Source organism: Salvelinus sp. IW2-2015, linkage group LG33 (genome assembly GCF_002910315.2).
Source record: "Salvelinus sp. IW2-2015 linkage group LG33, ASM291031v2, whole genome shotgun sequence".
NCBI lineage: Eukaryota > Metazoa > Chordata > Actinopteri > Salmoniformes > Salmonidae > Salvelinus > Salvelinus sp. IW2-2015.
In genome coordinates, this window is record NC_036872.1 from 19,479,864 (window position 1) to 19,494,978 (window position 15,115).

Sequence of the window (15,115 nt, forward strand, 5' to 3'; positions counted from 1 at the left end):
CATGCAAGCAAAGGTTCTTTGATTTCTGTAAAAAAACATTTAAAAAATTGCCCACTTAGAAAGAGTTCATTGCCATTAGTAGTTAATCATCAGCAGTCAACCTCTCATAACATAAATACAAACATTATCCTAAGTGGATATTATCATAGTCTTCAGTGAAGATGACATTACAGTCAAGTTCTGATAACAGGGTTGGATGCTTCTCGAAATAAAAAAATGAAATATTGTACTTGCACCTGTAATATCTAGTGGGGTAATAATAAATGAAGCCCTACATAGGAATGCAGTTATGTGACAGTTTTCTTATGTTCTACTAGTATTACTAGTGGAACAGTGTTATGATAGTTTCTAATCCACTAGTATTACTGTTATGAAAAATGCATAATCTAACATTTGCACAGCTCGAGTCAGACTGACCTGGCCAGTTCAGAGTTCCTGTCCCGACACACAGCGGTCTGAGCGGTCTTCTTCTTGTCCCCCGTGGTGACTCCTCCAGCGGCCTCCTGTGCCAGAGCCTCCACAGGCGGGCCCACGCTGACTATCAGCCCAGACTGGGCCCACTTATTGGCCTTCCTCAGGGCGGCTGCAGCCTCCTCTGTGATTACCTCACAGCTACCACTCTGGTGGGGTGAAGGAGCAGATCAGCCAGGAATAATGGTATGATTAATGAACATGCCTTCACAAGTTAAACATTTTCTTTCACTTAGTGACAGCCAAATGACATATGAAGTCACATTAAACAGGCCTGACCTTGGTCATGTCTCTGTCCATCTTCACCACTTTCTCCATGTTTGCTCCAGTTCCAAGGCGGAATGGCCGGCCCTCTGAACTGCTGCAGGCCACCAGAAAGAAGGTGTCAGAGAAACTTTATGGATGGTTTGGCACACAAAAGGTGTCAGGAGGTATTATGATGAGTCTTACCTGAGCAGTGGCTGGAGCACCTCATGAGAGGACTGGTCCTCCCTCTTGTGGATAAATATGGACAGTTTGCCATCCACAGCCTCGCTCTCCTCCCCAGCGTCCTTATCAGACTTCAGGGTTCCCTTGGGGCTGGAGCGGCTCAGGCTGGTGTCTGGCTCTGAGGAGCTGGGGGACAGCAGGGTCTGGCAGCCTGGTGAGGGACATGGTGTTAGAAAGATCACTAACTGAGACCAGAGATCTCCTGACCAACATGTCGAGACCAAAGGCTCCTACCTGGTACTACGTAGTCAGCCAGCTTGGCCAGCAGCAGGGCTGCAATGCGCGAGGCGGGGTCGGCGGCGTCCTGCTGCTCAGCATCCAGGGTGTTGATGGAGTAGCTCCAGGCGGGCAGCGCCACGTTGCCACAGTCCTCCACACTCATCAGGGGCAGGGCAGCGCGGCACAGCTGCAGGATGATCAGCACCAGCTTGGGAGACGGCCGCTGGTCCAGCAGCAGGGACAGGAGCTTGGACACACAGGCTGGCTGGCTCAGGATTGCCTTCCCTATGTGGCTCCTGGAGAAGCAACAGACAGTCAGGAATAATTAGAAAACGAAAACCTAACAGTCATTTCTAAAACACAGAACACAAAATAACATTGAGCCCTCATGTTGATAGGAGTTTGTTTAAGGTGTTGTCCTGTTGTCTGGTGGTGTTTACCTGGACAGGTCGTTGAGCAGGCTGAGGACATCTTGCAGGGCGTCGTTCCCTGCTGCCTGGTTCCCACAGCACTCTGTGGCTCTGGCCAGGTGGTTGGTCAGCAGGCTGGATACCTGCCGGGCCAGACCCGAGTGCACCGCATCTGTAGAACCACCTTAAGAAAGGGGTAGAGGGATTTCTGTAGTAGCTAGAATCACCACACACTGATTATTATTGTAAAAAAACACTGATGTGAGGTTGCATCTTAAAGTCTGATTATCTGTATTCAAAGGTCCTCAAAGATGAAGTCATACTTATGTTTCTGAACATAAGCTATTTTAAATCCACCCATCTTTAACCTGGTTTCTGAATTAGTAGCCTAATTCAACTTTTGCCAAGCTTGCCTAACTTTTACCTCCAACTATTCTTCTGCATCTTGTCCTCACTTTGATAGTAGACCCTGAAGACATTAAGACCGTCTTTCAAACCTTCCTCTTCAGCTAAAGGCACAGTGCAATATCAAGATATTGGAAACTGAAATGTTCTTACATGTTCTGCTTGAGTGCTGAAGTTCTCTTAATTTCTTGGAGTGAGATACCTGCTTCACAAGCTGATAAAAAACTATATTGCATACCTTCCACCTTCTCCCACTCGATGCAGCGGTTGGCCAGCACCTGGAAGGCAGCCCAGGCCATGGTGGCCACCTTCTGCTTCTTGGTTTGCTTCTCATTGGAGCTGCAGTCCCTCTGGCCACTCAAGCTGCACAGGCGGTCCATCAGATGGACCAGACCACTGCGCACCAGGCACTGCTCCTCACTCCTACAGGAACACAGGACCACACGGGTTGGGGTTTGGAGGATGGCAATTATTGGAAGTCAGGCATTTTTGGGTGCCAGGAGAATGAGTTAAGTTGTTTGTTACAAAAGCAGTTACAAAACAGTTTCCCAAGAGTAGCATGAGGAAGATGGAGAATAATTTTCTTGCCTGGTATAGGGGATGGTGCAGAGCATGCCGATACTGTTAGCACAAGCGATGGGGTAGCGCGCACATAGTGACACTACAGACGTCATGGTCTCCCCAAAGGCCTCCTGCACCTGCTCCACCATTCCCCCACAGGTCAGCTCTTCGATCCTGCAGAGGACACACAGATACACATACATTTAGAAAACGACATTTTCATTCAGAATGTTAATTGATGGTAGGTTTGTGTGTGAGTGTGTCTGTGTACATCCCTTACCTGGGCCCTCCCTGCAGCACCATGGTAACAGGGCCCACCAGATGAGTGACCCCGCCCACCCTGACTGCGGCGGTGAGCAGCTCCCTCATGTGAACCAAGGCCTGCTTCCTCGTGCTGCCCCGCCTCCACCGTGTCTGAGCCGCAGACAGGAAACTGCTGCTGGACACCTGGAGGAGGAAGAATTAGGGTAAAATATGAGTAGACTCATCTTCTCTAATCATTTGGCACCAAAAACAATTACAGTGTGTATGTGCAGTGACTTTGTGGCGGAGGGCTGGACTTACTGACTGGTCGGGCGTGGTCCCAATGAAGGCAAAGAGCTGTCCCAGCAGCACACTGTACGTTGGCTTGTCCCGGCAGTCCTCCATGGCTAGAGACTGCAGCAGTGTGAAGGAGCTGCTGCGGTGACTGGTAGGGTGGTGTCGCCTCCTACAGTAGGGGTGGACAACAAAGTGGAGGGGTGAGTACTCTCTCCATTCATCATCAACTTAGTGTAGTTACGCTTGTAATCCACTTTCTTGGTGTCATCAAAAACAGTTCAGTGTACAGAGAACCTTTGGCTGATGTGTGTGAACTCCAGGTCCTGGTTGGCAATCATTTCCAGGTCGGAGGGTGCAGACATGCTGCGCAGGAAGACTGGCTGCTTCACCCCGGGGACCACCGTCTTAGTGTCTGACACAGACTTACAGGCTGCAACAACAAAAAGCCAGTATTGGTTACCTCTATTTCATCATACTACATGCAGGCAGTCAAAGTAAATCAGGGAGGGCTATAGAGGAGCAGGTGTAAGCTATAGTAGTCTAGGGAGATGCAGTAGGCTGGGTAGGTGCAGTAGGCTGGGGAGGTGCAGTAGACTGGGGAGGTGCAGTAGACTGGGGAGGTGCAGTAGGTTGGGGAGGTGCAGTAGGCTAGGGAGGTGTAGGATGGGGAGGTGCAGTAGGCTGGGGAGGTACAATAGGACTGGGGAGAGGTGCAGTGGGACGGGGAGGTTGCAGTAGGATGGGGAGGTTCAGTAGGTTGGGAGGGTGTAGTGTAGGCTGGGGAGGTGCAGGTTGGGGAGGTGCAGTAGGCTGGGAGGTGGCAGTAGCTGGGGTGGTGCAGGTTGGGGAGGTGCAGTAGGTTGCGGAGGTGAAGTAGGTTGGGGAGGTGCAGTAGGTTGGGGAGGTGCAGTAGGTTGGGGAGGTGGAGTAGGTGGGGAGGTGTAGTAGGCTGGGGAGGTGCAGGTTGGGGAGGTGCAGTAGGCTGGGGAGGTGCAGTAGGTTGGGGAGGTGGAGTAGGGTGGGGAGGTGTAGTAGGCTGGGGAGGTGCAGGTTGGGGAGGTGCAGTAGGTTGTTGAGGTGCAGTAGGCTGGGGAGGTGCAGTAGGTTGGGGAGGTGGAGTAGGGTGGGGAGGTGTAGTAGGCTGGGGAGGTGCAGGTTGTGGAGGTGCAGTAGACTGGGAGATGCAGTAGGCTGGGGAGGTGCAGGTTGGGGAGGTGCAGTAGGTTTGGGGAGGTGCAGGTGGGGAGGTGCAGTGGGATGGGGAGGTGCGGGTTGGGAGGTGCAATAGGCTTGGGGAGGTGCAGGTTGGGGAGGTGCAGTAGGTTGGGGAGGTGCAGTAGCTGGGGAGGTGGCAGTGGGTTGGGGAGGTGCAGTAGGTTGGGGAGGTGCAGGTTGGAGAGGTGTAGTAGGCTGGGGAGGTGCAGTAGCTGGGGAGGTGCATGTTGGGGGAGGTGCAGTAGGTTGGGGAGGTGGAGTAGGTTGGGGAGGTGAAGTAGGTTGGGGAGGTGCCAGTAGGTTGGGGAAGTGCAGTAGGCTGGGGAGGTGCAGTAGACTGGGGAGGTGCAGTCGACTGGGGAGGTGCAGTAGGTTGGGGAGGTGGCAGTAGGTGGGAGGTGCAGTAGGCTGGGGAGGTATAATGTAGGAAGGTGTAAGCTGAGTTGTACCTGGCGTGCCAGCAGGTGTGGTGTTCAGGCTCCTGCAGTGAGGAGCGATGGTGACGTGGAGCAGCAGCTCTGTGCGGTTCATCAGGCTCTTCACCAGGGCTTTGGTTTTGGTCAGCGGCACAGCACCTTTTAGGTGGACAGAGTTCACATCCTGGAAGAACTTCTCCCTGTGGACAAATGCAGATGATCACAAACCAGAAGACAACATGGAGTCTTCGAAAGCAGTGTAGATGTTACCCTCATAGTCAACATCTGTATTGTCACGCGCTCTTCTCTTACCTCAGCGTGAGGACAACGTTTCCAAATCACTGCAGTCCAGTGGGACCTGTTTAGTGAACACAGCAATTCTAGTTCTTCATTTTGTTCTGGGGGAAACAAAAACAAATTATGTGAGCTGAACAGTGAAACCAATTTTAAGAGAATCTGTGGAGAATTAGAGGTAGAGGATGTGTACCTCAAAGAAGTGGTATTGCGGAAGAATGGAGCATTGTTCTCTAGCTTTCCCCTGCTGAGCTTCCTCCACCTCGTTCTGCCACTTCTGTTCCAGCTCTGCTACACTCTGAGGGGGGGGGGCAACAGACAAAGTTATACACACATACACACACTTGGAGAGGGAAAAGCTGAACTGTGCCACTTGTGTACCTGCAGCTGGCGCTCCATGGCGTTGATCTTCTTGAAAGTCTCGGCCATGATCTTACAGAGCAGGTCGTACTCCTCAGCGTGCTCCTCGCGGTACTGGAAGTTGACGAGCGACTGGAGAGCATCCACCAGCGTCAGATGCTTTATCACACACGACACTATGACCTCCTCCATAACGTCTGGCCTGATCACCTCCCTGACACGGGCAAGCCAGAGAGAAAAGGGGGAGAGGATGGGCAGAAATGACTGGTTAAAATAGAATTGGAATGGCAGTTGAATATGTGGTATATATGGTCACCACTTCTTACTTGATGCTGGGACGGAACTGTGGTCGCCCCCTGCCGGACACCTCTCGTAGCCGGCCCATGATTCCTGGAGGCAGGCGGATACGGGGCAGGTCAAAGTAGGCCCCAGGCATGAGGCCCGGGGGAGGGATGAGCACGTCAGAGGGGTAGGTGAACTCCCGGTCCTCCTCGATGGTGAGGGGTAGCGGAGAGGGACTGGGGGTTAGGGCTGGAGAGATGGCACCATTAGCTTCCACCTGCCATTGGCACCTGGAGGAAATGGATAGCATTTAGTCTCGGCTGTCCTGGTACCCACTCTCTGCCACGGTGTCACCTGTGTTATTTTACTAGGGTGTTATTATTTAGTTGGTTATAGCTGTATATGTCTGTGCTGCTACATTGCAGTGCATTCGTGCCATCTATAGTGTGTGCTCTGTATCATTCTCCATTTATGCCGAGTCACCTTTGGAGCAGCTTGGAGCAGAGCAGGTCATGGCAGGCGTCCTCCTCTCGGGTTACTTCAGGTCCGTTGTAGAGGATGCGGAGCATGGAGCAGGCTAGTACAGACAGACCTAACGCCAGGTCTGCCAGGAAGGGGAGACCCCCAGAGACATCCTCTGATGACTCCTGTTGCGGGAAAACAGAGACAGATCTACGTAACAATGTCTGGGTGTGTATGTCAAACATGGCAGCAACATGCCAGAACTCATGCTGTATTCACAACAGTGCAGTGATCCACAGCTGTGTGTACCTGCGCTCGGACAGTGCAGGAGAACCCCCACATAGCTTTGTCTGGGGTGTTGTGCTCGCGCCCACTCCTCATCTCAAAGGAGAACGTCACTGTGTCCCCCTCCACCTTGACCAGGTCTTTGGGCCAACCTGTCCCTAGGACACTGCGACTGCCATAGCCCAGAGTGTTGCCTCCATACTCAGTCACCTTGCGACTGTTAGTGTTGGGCCCGGCATACATCACCAACTGGAACATCAGAGAGAAAAGATCAAGTAAATACTCTTCCTCATAGAGCTTTGCAATACTTCACATGTTATGCCATAGCTTTACCAAGGAAACATGATGTGGGGTGTAGAGGTGCATGGATTGGTCACCTTGTCGTAGTCGTACTGTGAGGAGCAGCGGGAGTCGAAGCGCAGGTAAAGGCAGCGTGCTCCTGGAATGTGTACCGTCTCTTTGAACTTATAGTTGTCTCGCACCGGGTGGACCGTCTCCACCGTCTTCCCAGCAGCCCACGGCGCAGGGATCTTCAGGCCTGTTAGGAAGCCTGGCTCCTCCCGCTCATCTAGGATTCTAAAGCTGGAGAAGGACAGACCGTCATCGGCGACAGAGAAAGTCGTCAGGGACAGAGGAACAGTCGTCAGGGACAGATACACAAACACACTTGGAAAACCAGGCTTATGGTCCTGATAAACCTGGCCTACACAGACGACCGTGTGTGCACTTACCTGTCTTCAGCAGCAGCAGGCGTCTTTTGGCCCAGCGGCCCTCCAACCAATGGAGTGCTGTCAGTGAAGAGAGGAGACTGGGTCTTGAGCAGCAGAGCAGTCTGGGAAATGACCAGAGGAAACCCATATAAATACATACTCATTCTCCTTCCAAATTATCATCAACCTTCATTTAACAATCACCATATGTCTACCCATATTCCACCACAGAAACTAGAGATGACGGCCACAAGTTCTAAACCAGAGAAGAATATCTGCATTGAGGTGAGACTGTTTGAGTGCCCCCACCTGGCTGGTGTAGAGGACTAGCTGCACTAGTTGGGGCATGAGGGCGTCGGCGAGCGCAAGTGTCTGCAGGTTGGGGTGCATCAGAGAGGTGAGCAGAACCGGCAGCAGGTGCCCCAGCATTGTAGCCTTGGTAATCTGCTCCAAGCCCTTCAGCCTGCGGCCCAGGAGGAGAGGAAGAGGGAGAGGGGGAGGAGGAGAGAGGAAGAGTAGGGACAAGGAGGAGAGAGGAAGAGGAGGAAAGAGAATGAGAGAGAAATGTGAGATGAGAGGTATGTAGAAGAAGAGGCAGGCAGAAAGGGAACATGCAGATACACAGGCAACAGGTTGAGGGCTAGGGGTAAGCAGACAACAGGTAAAATGACAGGTAGACAGGCAACAGGTAGACAGGTAAAGCAGAGAGGGGAGTGGTGATGGTCACCTGGTCTCTCGGTCGGTGATGTCACTGTTGATGAGGGCAGTGGTCACCTGTTGCAAGCTCTCCAGCACCTCGTCACACCCCACCAGGATCTTGGTGGCCAGCGACAGGATGCTGGTCTGCAGCTCCTGGGAACCACACACAGAAAAGGCAATGCTTCCGTAACAGTGCCTACTTGCTTACAACAAGAAAAACAACTACATGAATTCCAAAAAAATGTACAGTCGCAGGTATACTATGTGCCTGTGGGTAAGAAAACAAACACCCATAGATAAAAGCACTAAGAAAAAAGGGCTTACTGTTGAATATGCTAAATGGGGTGGCTATGCTGTGTCATGATTGAACATTTCCTTGCTCCATTGCTGCAGCAATTGAGGACCCGCTCAGAGAGAGAGAGAGAGGGAGAGCGAGAGAGAGAGGAAGAGAAGAGAGGGGCGGACATATGGACTCCACATGGACAGACAGCAGTAGGGGTATTTAAAGGGGGTGTTTACCTGTACCTTCATTGTTTCCCCTTGTAGGGAGTTGTCACTGTCGTCGTTGTCGTCGGGGCAGATCAGAACAGTGTTGCTAAGCAGGTGGTTCTGAATGGCCATGAGGTAGCGCAGGCTTGATGAGGCCACCTGGTAGAAGGGGAGGAGGGAAGTCAGTATGCAAGAGGCAACACACAATCTACTGCTGATTAGTCAACGGACGGTCTGACCAGACAAAGCCCAGTTGATCCTCGGTGTAGTTGAGCAGCGACAGAGACACATACTGGCACAGTGGAGAGAAGCTTCTGGAAGTCGTCCCTGGCGACAGTCTGACATTTGGTGATAAGACGGCAGGATTCACGGACAACGGTTTTCAGGATGCTGTGCAGGAGTTCATCACTGAGTCTGAAGGGGAAACACAGGAGAGAGATACTCAGACTGATTCAGCTGAACAACCCTCTAATACAGAGAGACAGTGTCATATTGCATTATTATTAATGGGATAGAACATTTTATGGCATCAGGTTACTCAGTGAAACCCTTTAGCTCTGGTTAGGGGAGGAATTGGGAGTTATTTTTCAAGCAGGAATGCATGAAATTGCAAAGTGTTGAGCAAATCTCTGCAATAGCTGTGCTCTACCTGTAGTGGTCATCTTCGTCACTCCCAAATCGATTTTTCTGCAGCTGGTCAGCCAGGTTGGTGAGGATGACATCACGGAGCTGAGACAGACCACTGTTCCTCTCCCCTAAAGATCACACAGATACACACAGACCACATTCAGCGATTACATTGTACCAGATACAAGCCCTATACGAAGATGACTAGAATGTGTTAAGAGTGTACATAAAGCCCAATGAGTAGGTTGCAACTATCACCTTCTGTCAGGACCAGCTTCAGCAGGTTGTTGAGTTCAGACTCCCCCTGATACAAGGTATTCAAACCCGAGCTACAGAGAGGGAGAGATAGAGACCGAGACAGTAGATGTCAATCAAGGGACCGATAGTTGTCTCAAAGTCCAGGTCTTTATGTGTGTCCTGTGTTTATGGTTATGGATTTGTGCTGTACTGAGTTGTGTTTACCTGATAGCCAGGCACACTTCTGCCTGGATCTCTGGTCCGATCTGATCCACCGGTGCCATGAGCAGCTGCCACAGGAGCAGACCTGAACGCCGCACGCTCTCCCTGTTCTGCTCCGACTGAGGGTTGAAGAACCTGAACACCACCTGAACGACAAACACCAACGTGTAAATATGAGTGATTTAGACGTCAGTTGGACTCCAGGCTGGACCTCCAGCTCCACCATACCTGGAACACCACCAAGATGCAGCGGATGATGCAGCTGTCCCCATTGACCATGGCTTTCTCCATGATGTCACATATGCTGCTGAAGTGGCGAGCATCGATGGGGTGCTGCTTGCCCAGGAGGGTGCCCAGGGGCAGGCTACTGCTGGCTGCCAGCAGGTTGAGCTGGTGGATGCACATAGCGCCCACATGGTGAAGCAGCTGGTTGATCACCTCACCGGTGGCCACGGTCTCCTCTGCAGCAGGGAGAAAGAGGAAGGGAGGGTAGTAACTACTAACTGCCTGATCTGACGTGAATGAAGAAGCTGGTTCAGACACTATTTAGCCTATGATTCTGCAGCACATCACTTGAGGTCAGCGTCAATTGACAAACAGGATTAGGGCTGTTTTGGTTACCTTTGGGTTCTTTGATGACATTGCTGACGCCAAGCCTATGGCACATGTGATGGAAGGCCTGGTTGCCAGGGTTACACCACTGGTCCATGTAGTCACTGGAGCAGGTCCAGATCAAGTTGTTGAGGGCGTCATAGCAGGCTCCTATAGCACATAGGAAAGGGTGCAGAGGTTACAACACAAATAAGTGCTGCACTTTATACATTTCAGCTCACACAGAAAAAACCTAATTCCTGAACAGGAGCTTACCTAGCCCTGCCACCTGGGCACCCCTGCCCAGAGAACTGCCAGGGGCATCAATGAGGTCTGCCCGGCTGCTGAACTGACCATCAGCTAGGTTGAACACCAGACTGGAGGAGAGGACTGATCAGAGAAAGAGAGGAAAGCAGTCAACAAACATGCCACTGACAGTAGAAAGAAAAGAGACTTAAAAACACAACAGAGATTCCCAGTGAAGATGAACATGTCTGCTCTTACTTTTCAGGGAGGACAGACCGCTGGTGCCTCCAAACAGGGAGCGTGTGGTAGAACTGCCAGACACGCCGGGCGGAGATGCCAGCATCACCAGAGAGGTCCCACACACATACATGGGCGTCTTCCTCAGAGTCTTCAGAGGGAGGCCACAGCTAGTGTTCACTGCTGTGGAACAGGAGCAAAGACATGCTTCAACACACAACATAAATATACAGGACTAAGGGACGTGAAGTGTGAATCGCACAATGTGATGAGGATAATGGATTCAATCATCATTTTCACTGCCTGGTTATTACACATTTAATTAGATCTTATCTGTCGGAAAGATATCAGTTTGTCTCTGTGAATGGTTTGTCCTCTGACAAATCAACTGTACATTTCGGTGTTCCTCAAGGTTCCGTTTTAGGACCACTATTGTTTTCACTATATATTTTACCTCTTGGGGATGTCATTCGAAAACATAATGTTAACTTTCACTGCTATGCGGATGACACACAGCTGTACATTTCAATGAAACATGGTGAAGCCCCAAAATTGCCCTCGCTAGAAGCCTGTGTTTCAGACATAAGGAAGTGGATGGCTGAAAACGTTCTACTTTTAAACTCGGACAAGACAGAGATGCTTGTTCTAGGTCCCAAGAAACAAAGAGATCTTCTGTTAAATCTGACAATTAATCTTGATGGTTGTAAAGTCATCTCAAATAAAACTGTGAAGGACCTCGGCGTTACTCTGGACACTGATCTCTCTTTTGACGAACAAATCAAGACTGTTTGAAGGACAGCTTTTTTCCATCTACGTAACATTGCAAAAATCTGAAATGTTCTGTCCAAAAATGATGCAGAAAAATTAATCCATGCTTTTGTTGCTTCTAGGTTAGACTACTGCAATGCTCTACTTTCCGGCTACCCGGATAAAGCACTAAATAACTTCAGTTAGTGCTAAATACGCCTGCTAGAATCCTGACTTAGAACCCCAAAAATGTCATATTACTCCAGTGCTAGCCTCCCCTACACTGGCTTCCTGTTAGGTAAGGGCTGATTTCAAGGTTTTACTGTTAACTATCAAGCGGTACATGGGCTTGCTCCTACCTATCTTTTCGAGTTGGTCCTGCCGTACATACCTACATTGTACGCTACGTCACAAGACGCAGGCCTCCTAATTGTCCTAGAATTTCTAAGCAAACGCTGGAGGGCAGGGCTTTCTCCCTTAGATCTCAATTTTATGGAATGGTCTGCCTACCCATTGTGAGAGACGCAGACTCGTCTCAACCTTTAAGTCTTTATTGAAGACTCATCTCTTCAGTAGGTCCTATTGATTGAGTGTAGTCTTGGCCCAGGAGTGTGAAGTTGAACGGAAAGGCTCTGGAGCAATGAACCGCCCTTGCTGTCTCTGCCTAGCCGGTTCCCCTCTCTCCACGGGATTCTCTGCCTCTAACCCATTACAGGGGCTGAGTCACGGGCTACTGGTGCTCTTTCATGCCGTCCCTAGAGGGTGCGTCACTTGAGTGGGTGAGTCACTGACGTGATCTTCCTGTCTGGGTTGGCGCCCCCCCCTTGGGTTGTGCCGTGGCGGAGATCTTTGTGGCTATACTCGGCCTTTGTCTCAGGAGATAAGTTGGTGGTTGAATGATCCTCTAGTGGTGTGGGGGCTGTGCTTTGGCAAAGTGGGTGGGGTTATATCCTTCCTGTTTGGCCCTGTCCGGGGGTATCATCGGATGGGGCCACAGTGTCTCCTGACCCCTCCTGTCTCAGCCTCCAGTATTTATGCTGCATTAGTTTATGTGTCGGGGGGCTAGGGTCAGTTTGTTATATCTATTGTACTTGTCCTGTCTTATCCGGTGTCCTGTGTGAATTTAAGTATGCTCTCTCTAATTCTCTCTTTCTTTCTCTCTCTCGGAGGACCTGAGCCCTAGGACCATGCCTCAGGACGACCTGACATGATGACTCCTTGCTGTCCCCAGTCCACCTGGCATTGCTGCTGCTTCAGTTTCAACTGTTCTGCCTGTTCAACGGACGTGCTACCTGTCCCAGACCTGCTGTTTTCAACTCTCTAGAGACCTCAGGAGCGGTAGAGATACTCTTAATGATCGGCTATGAAAAGCCAACTGATATTTACTCCTGAGGTGCTGCACCCTCGACAACTACTGTGATTATTATTATTTGACCACGCTGGTCATCTATGAACATTTGAACATCTTGGCCATGTTCTGTTATAATCTCCACCCGGCACAGCCAGAAGAGGACTGGCCACCCCTCATAGCCTGGTTCCTCTCTAGGTTCCTTCCTAGGTTTTGGCCTTTCTAGGGAGTTTTTCCTAGCCACCGTGCTTCTACACCTGCATTGCTTGCTGTTTGGGGTTTTAGGCTGGGTTTCTGTACAGCACTTTGAGATATCAGCTGATGTACGAAGGGCTATATAAATACATTTGATTTAATTGAGTGTGAAACAATGTGTATATATATCTAAATAGTGTGAGTGTATTATGAGTATTGAGTGTGAGTGTGAGTATTACCGGACTGCTCCTCCTTGACAGTGTTGGAGATGGCAGAGCCGGTGAGAGCGGCCAGCGTGGCGGAGTGGGAGGCGCGGAAGCGCGACATGCGGCTCAGCAGCAGCTCGTTTAGACACTTGGAAGACTCGCCCTCCTTCCGTGTCAGGATCACCCTCTCCTGCAGGACGTCTGCCACACACAACCCTGTCTCCAGCTGCACCGGGGGGAGGAGGGACAGGGGGGTGAGAGAGGGGAACGAGGGAAGAGCTTTGCTAAGCATTGTTGAGAGGCTAGATGAAGCATGCTCACTTACCGACAGCTGAAAGACATCCATGAAGATGGAGTGGCCTTTCTGGGTCTTCTCGTTAAGGCTGGCGGGAGACCACACCCAGTACAGGTAGGTTCCATCTGAGCACAGGTGCAGCGTGGTCACGCTGCTGCCCACAGGGAAGTGGTGGGCTGGCATGGGAACGACCTGGCACACCTGAGATAGGTAGAAAGGTCAGTCTTTTGGAAGAGATACAGTACTGGATCGCCCAATGTGTGGTGCTGGCCTGAGTTAGTGAAATTGAGTCATCATGAGTGATGTCATGAAGCCTGTTGCTAGGTTGCCAGCTGCCGTACCTGCAGGGTGAAGGGGTCGATGACCTGGCACAGCTGATGAGGCTTGGCATCAAAGGAGGCGGGGCGGTGAAGAAGGCGGCCGCTGCTGAACACCACCCAGCCCGCCTCAAACTCCTCATTCCGACAGTACACAAACCCTCTGCACAAACACAAAACCAGGCTCTCCATTTCCTATGACATTTTGCTCAGAAAGTGAAATCAGAGGGGGATTTCCAGTAGGGCAGAAGAAGGGAACAGGAGGTGTCCCTGTGGTAAGGGTATTTTAGTGTGGCACTCTCACTTTTTGGGAGGGTAGATATTGCAGATAGATTGTGGCTTCCATCAATGTAATTGTCTGCATAATTTCCAATCCCCCATACATTTGTTTGTGTGTGTGTGTATATACACATATACACACACACATACAGTACCAGTCAAAAGTTTGGACACACCTACTCATTCAAGGTTTTTTCTTTATTTTACTATTTTATACATTGTAGAATAATAGTGACATCAAAACTATGAAATAACAAATATGGAATCATGTAGTAACCAAAAAAATGTTAAACAAAGTTTCTCTCCTTCCTAATGCATTTGAGCCAATCAGTTGTGTTGTGACAAGGTAGGGGTGGTATACAGAAGATAGCCCTATTTTGGTAAACGACCAAGTCCATATTATGGAAAGAACAGCTCAAATAAGCAAAGAGAAACGACAGTCCATCATTACTTTAAGACATGAAGGTCAGTCAATGCGGAAAATTTCAAGAACTTTTAAAGTTTACGCTGAATTATGGAGGAGGAGGGTGATGTTGTTGGGGTGCTTTGCTGGTGACACTGTTGTTATTTATTTAGAATTCAAGAGGCACACTTTACCAGCATGGCTACCACAGCATTCTGCAGCGATACGCCCTTCCCATCTGTTTTGGCACTTAGTTTGACTATCCATTTGTTTTTCAACAGGACAATGACCTAAAACACACCTCCAGGCTGTGAAAGGGCAATTTGACCAAGAAGGATGTTAGATGGAGTGCTGCATCAAATGACCTGGCCTCCACAATCATCCGACCTCAACCCAATTGAGATGGTTTGAGATGAGTTGGGACCGCAGAGTGAAGAAAAGCAGCCAACAAGTGCTCAGCATATGTGGGAACTCATTCAAGATGGTTGGAAAAGCATTCCAGTAAGCTGGATTGAGAGATGCCAAGTGTGGCAAAACTGTCATCAAGGCAAAGTGTGGCTACTTTGAAGAAATCTCAAATATAAAATATAAAAGATTTTGATTTGTTTAACACTTCTTTGGTTAGCTACATGATTCCATGTAGTACATGATTCCATGTAGTTATTTCATAGTTTTGATTCACTGTTATTCAACAAGGCAGAACATTTTAAAAATAAAGAAAACCCTTGAATGAGTAGGGTGTGTCCAAACTTTTGACTGTGTTAGTGTGTGTGTGTGTGTGTGTGTGTGTGTGTGTGTGTGTGTGTGTGTGTTGTGTGTGTGTGTGTGTGTGTGTTTGTGTGTGTGTGTGTGTGTGGT

General features: G+C 49.9%; 1 protein-coding gene and 1 long non-coding RNA gene across 2 annotated transcripts in view; one reads left to right on the forward strand and one right to left on the reverse strand.

The window, feature by feature from the left end:
- The window catches only part of LOC139023596 (uncharacterized), a 581,371-nt gene that overhangs the window by 464,569 nt on the left and 101,687 nt on the right, over positions 1 to 15,115 (forward strand). The gene's annotated exons all lie outside the window — the stretch shown is intronic.
- Positions 1 to 15,115, reverse strand: part of LOC111958151 (probable E3 ubiquitin-protein ligase HECTD4) — a 71,751-nt gene that overhangs the window by 26,388 nt on the left and 30,248 nt on the right. The window contains 36 exon segments of the mRNA XM_070437024.1: positions 418 to 620; positions 751 to 832; positions 922 to 1,111; positions 1,195 to 1,475; positions 1,620 to 1,773; positions 2,233 to 2,417; positions 2,583 to 2,729; positions 2,836 to 3,002; positions 3,120 to 3,264; positions 3,390 to 3,525; positions 4,760 to 4,926; positions 5,039 to 5,060; positions 5,063 to 5,092; positions 5,095 to 5,115; positions 5,118 to 5,124; positions 5,214 to 5,318; positions 5,402 to 5,594; positions 5,707 to 5,952; positions 6,146 to 6,309; positions 6,434 to 6,658; positions 6,787 to 6,991; positions 7,141 to 7,241; positions 7,429 to 7,582; positions 7,847 to 7,971; positions 8,338 to 8,466; positions 8,601 to 8,721; positions 8,957 to 9,062; positions 9,193 to 9,263; positions 9,397 to 9,539; positions 9,622 to 9,854; positions 10,015 to 10,155; positions 10,261 to 10,374; positions 10,489 to 10,650; positions 12,997 to 13,189; positions 13,289 to 13,459; positions 13,600 to 13,738. Of these exon segments, the coding sequence (XP_070293125.1) occupies positions 418 to 620; positions 751 to 832; positions 922 to 1,111; positions 1,195 to 1,475; positions 1,620 to 1,773; positions 2,233 to 2,417; positions 2,583 to 2,729; positions 2,836 to 3,002; positions 3,120 to 3,264; positions 3,390 to 3,525; positions 4,760 to 4,926; positions 5,039 to 5,060; positions 5,063 to 5,092; positions 5,095 to 5,115; positions 5,118 to 5,124; positions 5,214 to 5,318; positions 5,402 to 5,594; positions 5,707 to 5,952; positions 6,146 to 6,309; positions 6,434 to 6,658; positions 6,787 to 6,991; positions 7,141 to 7,241; positions 7,429 to 7,582; positions 7,847 to 7,971; positions 8,338 to 8,466; positions 8,601 to 8,721; positions 8,957 to 9,062; positions 9,193 to 9,263; positions 9,397 to 9,539; positions 9,622 to 9,854; positions 10,015 to 10,155; positions 10,261 to 10,374; positions 10,489 to 10,650; positions 12,997 to 13,189; positions 13,289 to 13,459; positions 13,600 to 13,738 (5,178 nt within the window).